Source organism: Tiliqua scincoides, chromosome 3 (assembly GCF_035046505.1).
Source record: "Tiliqua scincoides isolate rTilSci1 chromosome 3, rTilSci1.hap2, whole genome shotgun sequence".
In the NCBI taxonomy this organism is placed as follows: Eukaryota; Metazoa; Chordata; class Lepidosauria; order Squamata; family Scincidae; genus Tiliqua; species Tiliqua scincoides.
This window is the reverse complement of record NC_089823.1, coordinates 151,512,454-151,523,114: the sequence shown is the minus strand read 5'-3', so window position 1 is coordinate 151,523,114 and position 10,661 is coordinate 151,512,454. Positions and strand designations below refer to the sequence as shown.

The 10,661-nt window shown below is 39.4% G+C and overlaps 1 protein-coding gene across 1 annotated transcript; it reads right to left on the bottom strand.

The window, feature by feature from the left end:
- Positions 1-1,567: 1,567 nt before the first annotated feature.
- On the bottom strand, positions 1,568-10,284 carry VPS26A (VPS26 retromer complex component A). The gene is made up of 6 exons (XM_066619908.1): positions 10,140-10,284; positions 9,108-9,272; positions 8,017-8,123; positions 5,990-6,058; positions 3,983-4,125; positions 1,568-3,152 (listed from the first exon to the last, which is right to left on the bottom strand). The coding sequence occupies exons 1-6, from the start codon at positions 10,190-10,192 to the stop codon at positions 3,039-3,041; spliced, it is 651 nt and encodes a 216-aa protein (XP_066476005.1). The 5' UTR covers positions 10,193-10,284; the 3' UTR covers positions 1,568-3,038.
- Positions 10,285-10,661: the final 377 nt, after the last annotated feature.

Below are 10,661 nucleotides of genomic sequence, written 5' to 3'. Positions count from 1 at the left end.
GAGAGAGAGAGAGAGAGAGAGAGAGTGTACAGGCACACAGACAAAACATATTTCTCAATTGGGACTAGTAACTCTAGGTCCTCTATTTGGAACCACCATAATTGCTCAAGATGATTGAACTTTCACTGAGGTATGGGGGCTATGTGCATGTATTTAAATAAACAAAAACCAAATCTATTTACTACAGTGCATACAAACACAGGAAACTTTGTTTGCAGCATTGGCTAAACCAAAGCTGCTGCCTGATGCACCCCCCCCCACACACACACACACAAAAACTCCACCTACTTCTTGTACAATCCTCTTAGTAAAGCAGGAAGTGCTGGAGAAGTTTTACTTAAAAAACAGCAATGAAGGAGCCAGGCAAGTGGCTCCTTCTCATCTCTTCTTCCTTGTCTGGTCCCTTTTAAGTTTAAACAGACCATGTGAGAAAAGAGCAAGGAGAGGGGATAGCAAAGCTACTTATCGCTTCCAACCTCAAAAATCCACAGAGGCAGCAACTCACCATTTTGCTACCCCTCTCCTCTTGTTCCTTCATTGCACAAGGAAGGAACAAGGTGAGGAGTAGCAAAGCAGGTGATTGGTTTCCCACTTGCAAAGCAGGTAAATGCAATTCACAGCTGTGGCAGGCTGGTAGGAGGCAGTAGCAGCCCCCACATGAAGAGCACCCAAGTTTGCTGTACCCTCATCACTAATGCAACCCACAAGTCATCTCATGGTTGGGCAGCCCTGTTCATGTCAGACCATTGGTTCATCTAACTCAGTGGTTCCAAACTTTTTAGCACCAGACCCACTTTTTAAAATGACACTATTGGGACCCACCTAGCTTTATGAGACTAAAAAGTTTCATTTCACCAGCTGCTCAAGCCTTAGGTTTTATCCTTTTTACTATGGTGTTTTATGGGTTTTATCTTTTTCACTATGCACTTTCTGGAGCAACAGGACCATTCTAGTGGTCTTGCGGTCCCCTTTGCAAAGGACAGAGGCACAGTCACTTGTGAGTAAACACACATGTGGTTCAGTTTTGCTTTCCATTGCACTCCATACATTTTCCTTGTCAACCATCAGCTTGTCAGTTTCACGACCCCCCAAAATCAGGTCACGACCCAGTTTGGGAGCCACTGATTTAGCTCATTCCTAGAACAGCACCCCAACATTTCAGACAAGAATTTTCTTTGTCCAACTTGGAGATACCAGGAATCAAACGAGAAACCTTCTGCATGCAAAGCATGAGCTCTGCAGCTCCTCTCTATTAATCATAGTCATGATTAAAACTAGATTCAGCAGAGTACCTAGTTCCCATATGAAGATATTCAGTAATGGCTGCCACAGGGAATCATCACTTTCTCTTGCTCTCATTTACTTGCTCGCCATTAGAAAGTCAAGTGATGGTTTTGGTTATCACTATAAACAGACAAGCTTGGAATGTTACCTCACATATAAGGTATTAAACGCTATTAAGGGCAATCTGACTTTCAGTTAATCATACCAAGGAAAAAGTCTGCAAATATACCTTGAAGTGAGATTCATTATGGCATGCTGTACAATAAAAAAGACAACCCAGATGTTTTAGTGAGAATACAGCTATTTTTAATAATTCAAATAGCAGTTCATTATGTCTACTATACAGTTGCACAATTTGAGGCTGGTTAAATACAATCAGTTTTCAAAATCTGTTGGAATAGTTTTGAGATTGCAACATGCAAGTGTCCATGAAAATATTTGGCTTTTTTTCAATTCTGAACAGGCACTTACATGAGGGAGTTAAGTTCTCTCAGTCACAGGGATCCACAAGAGAAATATCCCAACACGCAGTATCTCTGACTGCTTCATCAAAGTGCCACAGTAATAAAACAGTTCTTACAGAAGTAGTTTTTCTTACTCATAAAGTAAGGTAACCAACACTTGCACTGAAGTTTTGGAACATTCTTGGTACAGAGGCCAAGTGAAGTACAAACTTGAGTAGCCTTCCAATTCAGCAGGTTCCATATTGTGCCCAAACAAGCAGGGTTTGTTTAAAGACACTCAATCTTGAAAAAATAAAGATCAGATGTTTTACTATGCAGATTTCCAATGCATTCTTGTGATTCTGTTGATTTGCATATACTTTTTACAAGCCTAGGTTTGCCTTCCTCACAGGAGGTATCAAAAGAAAAAAAAAAAATGTTCAGAAAGACAGTTTCCCCACATTTGATAAAGTTTGACAGAGGGTGATAAAATGAAGTGTGCAAGGAGAACAGTGTTTTGTGCCATGTGACCCAGATTTCAACAGTGTAATCAGTAAAAGCTATATTAAAACATTTTTCACACACCCTCTATCAAAACAATGTTGAATGGAAGAAGTTATAATTCTACACTGATGCTCTGGGATAATGAGCCCATAGGCATTCAAACACAACAGAATCAACTGAGGTGGAAGTAAAGAGCAACCACCCCACTTCTGAAGGAAGTTTGATTATACACACTTTTCAAAGGATACAAGATCATAAAACTATGGACTGATCTCAACTATCCAACAAGAACGTAATGTTTTGTACATGTTATGCATTTGTTTGGGATGAACATTTAAGTATTTTCAGAACAAAATCTCATTATAGACCCTGAATTTGTCATTTTAGGCCAGCATATTTATTATTTTTCAAGAATACAGGTAACAGACACTGAGGAAGTACGATATGAAGTGTGGCAGAGAAAAAGAAATGCTTTAGTCTACCATCAATGATAAGCAAAACTTAAATGCACCAGCCTACATGCATGGAAAAAACTAGATTTTTAAGCTTTATGCATATCTGATTGCACCACACCAGATGAAAGTAAAATGTGCAGTATAAAATAGCTTAAGAAAGTTCCAGTGTTTTGAGAAAGCACTTATTTTAAATGTATATACACACTTGAGAATGTTTTAGTAGTGAGGGAAATGCAGCACTGTAAGTTGAAGGAAGACTGTTGCAATACGAGTTTTGGCCTTCTTCCCTACAGGCTGTTGCCACCTTTAACCTGCTGATCTATCAACAGTTCTTTCACCCTCTACACCCAGTTCACATTTCAGGCTGCTCTGCAGATGCCTGTGGTTCTGGACTTTCAAACCGCTGGTGGAAGTTGGTTCGTTGTTTCCTCAGTTTCTCAGGAGCTTTTCTCCAAAGAATGATTTCCTATTTAAGAGTCAGAGAAAAACACAAATTTTAGAAGCTTGATATTTATCTGTTTAAATAGGTTGCAGATGGAAACAACTGAAAACTAAATCTAAGCAGCCCAATTCTTCAAGTGTGCATGCATTGGATCCCGTTAGACTTTTTTAATAAATAAAAGACTTTTCCACCACCTTTTTCATGGTAGCTTACAATGCAATATTAGGACAATAAAAAAACAAATAAATCCACATTTGAATACAAGACTGAATCATTCCTAAACTTTAGGATCCAGGAAAAGATTTACACTGTTCAGTGCCCAAAAGCCTCCCCTCTCCCAAACAGATGAGCCTTACAGAATTGTCTCAAGACCACAAGACAAATTTCTTCCATGTTCTTGATACATTTCAGTCAACTGACAGTTTTAAAGGCAATTTTAAGGTTGAAATGTTTCATGTTCCAATTTGACAAAAGTGCTCCAAGAACTGCACCAGCAATGTTTTAATTAGCATACTGGCTCAGACACATACAAGACTTATAAATGTCCCAAACCTGTTTATCCTACTGTTGCTTCCTCACACAATATTGCATTACTTGTACAGTTTGATCCTCTTCCCCATTTTACTCAAATATGACCACACAATCCTATGCACACCTTTCCTAAGAGAACATGTTTCCTCTCACTGAACATAATGGAACCTACTTCCAAGAAAGAATCTACAGGATTATGTTGTGAACATTTTAATTTTTTTGGTTTTAGTACTCTGTCACCTTGAATTTTTTTTTAACAGAAAGGCAACACAAAGGATATATATCCATCTTGATGCAATATTCCAATATGCAAAGCATTATACCTGTTGCTTGAAGTACCGTCTGTCCTCTTCATCTACTAACACTAGATTCAAGAAGTATCTTACTGAAAACTTTTTATTCACATCCCTCATTGTAGGAGTTGGATCATAGCCTGCCAAGAAGAGTCTTATGGGAATAGATTCACCTTAAAAAAAATAAGTCACAATTAGATTTGTTGATGAAATGAAATTTTAACAGGTTAGAATAGTTGCTATGAACAACTTTACATCACTGAGAAGTCACTTCTCTGTCAACTAAGTTATGTTGTCACTCTGTAGTCACAAATGAATATGTTCCACGGACCTTCCTATTCAGAAACTGCTCCACAAAACCTCCAGATTACTCTAAAAGGCTCCAAGTTTTTAAAACAGTTTGGCAACTTCATACAATTTTTTGGTGGGGGAGGAGTTTCTCAACATACCTTTTTGAGCTTGGGATAGCTTAAGGACAATTGGGGATAATTTCCAAAAAGGAAAACTACAAAATATTTGGTGCAAGTATGCACTCCATTTCAAGATTCAGGACACTTGCCCATCAAAGTTTAAACTGATCAGTTTAACTGGTAAACACTGGCATGAGCTAAGAATGCAATGGTCTTGAGAACCACCACCTATTGCATCCCAAACATTAGGAAGAGTACTGTACAGAGTTACCTAGCAATATCCATTCTCTGACAAGATATTTGAAAAGCTACCATGAGAACCAGGAAATCTTCAGATCAATACTAACTGAATCATTTGTGAATTCCCTTCCAACTACACAATTTGTTTTGTGATACATCAAAGGAGCACGGAACAAAACATGAAAGACAGCATGGCAAATAAGGCTTTAAGAGATCTTAGTCTTATGCTGTTTTTATGGTTTTAGCGGACCTGGTTGGATTCTACAGGGCTTGCATTTCTTGTTATTTATTATTTATCTTTCTATTTCTAATGGTAAACCATTTTGTGTAAAAAGTTTGAAGAAGCAGAGGACACTATAACAAAGAAGTTATTCATCATGGTAAGTATTTGTGTACTCAGTTTTTCAGCTAATGGTACTACTACCACCACCACCACCACTTTATACTATAGCATAGCTGTTTTCAAACTCTCAGGGAGAGTTTGAGCTGCTCTAAGATCTTTTGGGGGTGGGGGCAGGCAGCGGGGGCAGGATTGTGCCGCTCAGGGGGGCTGCAGGGGCTTGGGTCCACTTACCCAAGCCACCTGCAGCCTCCCGGGGATGCAGGGAGCCCTGCGAGACCTTCTGCAGGGCTCCCCACCGCTTTGAAAGTGAAAGCGGAGCAATTGCGCCCCAACTCCACTAAAGTGGAACACGATCACTCCGCTTTTGCTTTCAAAGCTGCGGGGAGCCCTGCAGAAGGTTGCGCAGGGCTCCCACACCCCTGGGAGGCTGTAGGAGGCTTGGGTAAGTGGACCCAAGCCCCTGCATTCCCCCCCCCCAGCAGTGCAAACATGGGGATTGCGCCACTGCCTCCTCCAGGCAGCCCTGCCCCTTAAGGGGGCAGAGGCCAGGGCCCACAGGCTGGGGTGTTGCAACGCCCCAGTTTGAAAAGCCCTGCTACAGCAAATGGTACTTGACCTCACTACCATAGTGATCACATGGCACTGCCCTGCTTGGCCTTGCCCAGTTAGAAGTGCAGATGGTTGAGGCTATAAAGCACCTGTGGCAAGATGTGGCTGTGTAGCTACATGGGTCTTCAAAAAAAGGCATGGTTTGAGGAAGTATTGTGCAGAGCAACGATGCAGAAAATGCTAGGCAAGATGCTCACTCCTGCACACAGCTGCAATTTCTATTAGCACTTGCAAAAGTGATATCTGTAAAGATGGTTCTTGCAAAAGAAGTGCATTCTAAAACAGGTCCTTTCAACCATCTAAGTAGCAAGTTCCACACAAACTGAAGTTCATGAAAATAAACACATTTTCATGGTCACTATTACTACTTAGGCATTCAAGAAGTAGTTTAAAGTGAGTTCAGAACTGAAATATGATTGGCATACACGAACTCACCTTTTACCGGTGCACCATCCATTATTTCATACTTTGCAATGGTCTCAGTCTCTGTTGTTGTGCTGGGTCCTGGTTAAAAAAAAAAATCAGGCTGTTTATTTTAATGTACTTCAAAATTATTTTGCAATTTATAGTCAAACGCAATTCTTTTTGTGAGTCAAGGGCCAATAGTTGTGTTTTTTTTTAACTAACGCACTAGCAATTTAAATTACAGCAATTGGGAAATAAGTATTTTCTAATGAACTCTTAAGACATAAAGCTTATATTAGTAGTCATTAAACAAGGCATTTGCATGCCTCACAGCAGAGTTTCAGAACTGTGGACAGTGATAAGGCAGTAAACAAGGGCTAAAGTATATACTTATGATTTAAGATTTGTTAACACTTTCTGAGTGTGCAGAGAAATGCGCATGTATTGTCTTGATGAGAAAAGAGCAGGAACGACTTGCCTAAGGCCACCAAGTGAGCCAGAGGAAAGATTAGAACCAGAAAGTCTTCATTTGCTACTCAGTCTTAGGTCATAATCTTGTACATATTTAACTGGAAGTAAGTCCCACTGAACCCACTGAGGCCGAGTTAAACACATAAAGGATTATGCTGCTATCCACTGTGCTATAGAAGTTCCCAAACTGTGGGTCCATACCTCATCAGTGGGTCATGACCCAATTTTTGGTAGGTTGCAAAACAGACAAAGCAGATTAAGCTATGCATCAAAGGCAGATTAGGTTATGCAACAAGTACATCAAAGGTTAAACAACCTGCTATTTGGGGGGAGCACTACTGGCCAGTCACCATTATAGCTACAGTCTTGAGCAGCTAATAAAATTAATGTGGTGTAATTCTTAGGGTTTGGGGCTTGGACTAGGAAGACATAGGTACAAATTCCCACTCAGCTATGAAGTTTACAAGATTGCTTTAGGCCAGTCAACATCTATCAGTCAAACATACTCACAGGGTGAGTTGTGAGTACAGAAGAAGGGAGAGGAGCTATGTCTACCACCCTAGCTCCTTGGAGACAAAAATATAATGGTATTCTAAACAAAAGGTCCCCAGCTTTCTTATGAAAACAGGCTATTCTCATGCGCTGCTTTTACAGACCAGTTGTCACAATGTCTCAGATTTTATTTCATTTTAAGGTCAAAAATCACTATACATGAAGGTCTCCGACCTCTCCCTGTACACTCAGAATTAGCAACACACATTTTTCATGCTTTGAAAAATATATCAGAAAGCAATATATTGTTCACTTGCAAACAAAAAAAAAATTAGATACCTGCATATTAATAGTGGTCGCTATTAATTCAATTCAACTAACTATTTTGTCATTCAGTTCAGACAACAATTTAACTTTTAAGTTAAACAGAGTTCGACTTCCAGGGTTATGGAACCTTTTTATATTGGAAAGCCACATTTTATTTAGATGAGATCCTGTTATTTGGCATGCTGAGAATTTTATATACAACAAAATGTTACATTTTTGTCAACACACTAATATGGGAGACAATATTCTAATGCAGGGGTCTCCAAACTTTTTGGCCAGAAGGCCACATGAAATATCTGGTGCAATGCTGAGGCCAGGAAAAAATTTAAATAAATAAGAGATGAAACTTAGATGAATGAATAAATGCATGAGTGGGCTCATTCACTCAGCCTCTCCAGCCCTCAGAACACCCTCCAGATGCAGTCAGAGCACAGCTCTGGTCATGTTCAGTCGAGTGTGCCAGAGGCTTTCAGGGGACAAGAGGCTGGCCACAGGCCAGATAGAGGCTCACTGTGGGCCGCATCTGGCCCCGGGCTGGGGTTTGGAGACCCCTGCTCTAAAGATAAGTGAATTAAGGCAGCAACTGGTACCCCAAAAGGCCGCATGTAGCCTTAAGGCCACAGGTTTCCCTCACCTAACCTAATCCATTGAAATTCTATAACACACCCCAACAAACACAAAACAGGAGCATGTTAGAAAACTTAAATCCAAAATGCATTAAAATTAAAATACTTCTCTTGCAACCTTTCCCTCCCAATGCAACTTACCAATTCCAGTGATCTCTTTTTTGATCAGTTGTAATTCCATATGCTGAATTTTTATTCTTACTAAGAGGAAGTAAATTTTTCCAACAATCACATCTTTTAGGTGATACCTTAAGGAGACAAAAAAAGAACGTTATCAGAAACAAGAATTTTTTCCATACATTTTAACTAGCTTACACAAACATAATGCATATATTTGTACAGTGGGCCCTCCTTATCCGCAGGTACAGCAACCATGGATTTAACTCAATGTGGGTGGTGAATATACATCTGGAGGGCCACAAGAACCTCCCAGACACAACCGAAATGGTCTTCTGGTTATTTCTGGGAGGTATTGTGCACATGGCCTCCCCTCCCCAGTCCTCAGAAGGCCTCCTGGAGGCAACTGGAAGACACTTCTAGTCACATCCAGGAGGTCCTAAGGCCCTCCCTGCATATTCCATTATTCACGGAAATCAGTATTCACACAGGGAGAGGGAACAGATCCCCTATAGGTACAGAGGGCCCACTGTATTTTCATTTCTGAAAAGACAAAGAAATACTGTTCACTGCTGCACTTATTTCACTCAAAAACAAATTCAGAGTGGTTGCATCACCAGAAGGTTCCAGCTGTAAAAAAGTTTCATTCCTTAAGCAAGCAGTAAATTTAATGTGGTTCCTGAGAGCACTCTAACATGCTGAAAAATCTATGCTGGTAGCAAATGCTAAAAAATGGATGCTGGTAGTCATTTGCAACCTGTTAATATACACTCCAAAGATAAGTGAGTAGAGACTACAACACACTGATGCCATTTCAAGACCAAATGATACTGTGCTTTCTGCTGCTTAGCCAACTGATACAAAGACCCCATATCAGCAGATGACAAATTCGGAGAAGTGAGAAACTGAAGAATGCACAAGAATAGTTGCTTCAAGACAGGAACCCCCATCAACTGTGACACGGCTGAAAGGACATGTTTGACCCTCATGCAAACTTATGACCCTCACAATTAGCAAATAGTTGCTAATCACTGCTATGTACTCTCTACTTTTCAACAAAAATCTTCCTCAGTCTCCTCCTTCAAAATCACTAGCTTATTCAGAGTCATACATACTTGGATTTGTTGTACTCAAATTCTATGTGTAGACAATCTTCAATGCCTACTTCCATCTTAATAGAGTTATTAACATCTGGGTATGTTGCAAGTTGGTGAACAATAAGGTCATACTCCTTTACCAAGTCCGACAATCTTCTTACTATTGTCACTTTAAGGAAATACCTATAAAAGAGGAAAGTTGGTGGAGATGATATACAAATAATGTGTTCCACACATCCGGAAACAGAGAGGTGACAATCTACCAAATTAGCTAGCAGCCAGAAAGTTTTGCAAGTTGCATTTGTTAATGCAGGTCTAATGAATCCATTTACTATTCTAATTATTTTGGTTGCAAATTAAACCTAGGAATTTCACAGAAATCGTATTTCCCAAAGCAACAAAAAACACATTGTATTATTTCTGTGTAAATCCAGAGACAGAGTAAGATATTCTGTAAACACTCATACACAGCATAGACTGCAGCTTCCTAAGATTTTTAGCTCTAATTTTAATATCCAGCTGGAACGAGGAGTTCTATGTAGAACTATTCAATTGTAAAAATCCCTATGGGGGTTTAGAACAGCCTGCCTATATAAACCGCCTTGGATTAAAGTCTGAGGAGAAATCTGATGATCAAAGAAAGGTGGTATATAAATACCTGTATGTATGTATAAATAAATAAATAAATAAAATACTGTTCCCAGCATTTTCCTCTCCTTTCCCCTTCCACCACATCCCATGTCACTGCTGAGAATTCTCTGACACACACTCTGGATATTACTCTGTCTATGGGATGCAAGTTGCACATAGTCTCATCATTACAGAACAGAGACTGAACAGTCCAACAACCTGGAAAAGCACAAGGACTTCATTTGCCAGACGTTATGTCCAGTTTCTGAAGCCCAGAATACATCATCTACCTAAGCCATCAAACTACAAAAAATGTGCATTTGTTTTTAAAATTGTATCCATACCAATGTTATACTACAGAAAATTTATAATCTGACTACTGCTACTAAAGCTGGAGAAAAATGTCCTTTAGTTTCATACCTCAATCTGACATTGGCACCAATGTAGGATTCGTATGGCTTTTCAACTTGCATAAATTCAAAGTCATAACTTCTACTTTGTGTTAATTCACCAGGCAGGGCCAACTCTTTCACTAGGTTTACAAATTCATGGGTATTGCTCTTGTCATTGAAAAGTTCTAAGAAATTAAGAAATATAATCAGAAAGTGAACGTATTTTTTTTGAAGCGTATATAAATCCTAATAGCTTGATGCCAGGATTGTTGCAAACAAAGCTATAGATAAGAAATTCCAACACTAGAAGTAACACTACAGTTTTAAGTATACATACAGTTCTTAGGTAGTGACTTTTGCATTTTGCAGCATGACTCAAGCATCAAGTTCTTCTCCACTATGTCAGTTGTATTCTCCAATTGAAAAGTATACAACTGTTTTGGTAAAAAACGGCATAAAGCCCAACATGTTTTAACTCCAACACAGCCAATTTGACTAACAAGCAAATATCTCAAGTTTGTAGTCAATCAAATACAAAGGTCTTATAGCC

Bases quoted from the DNA above. Each gene is read 5' to 3' on its own strand.
- VPS26A (XM_066619908.1), bottom strand. From the start codon at position 10,192: ATGCAAGTTGAAAAGCCATACGAATCCTACATTGGTGCCAATGTCAGA. The intron at 9,273-10,139 runs GTATGAAACTAA...CCTCTTTTATAG, and splicing joins GGTGCCAATGTCAGATTGAG to GTATTTCCTTAAAGTGACAA. The intron at 4,126-5,989 runs GTGAGTTCGTGT...ATTTTTTTTAAG, and splicing joins GGATGGTGCACCGGTAAAAG to GTGAATCTATTCCCATAAGA.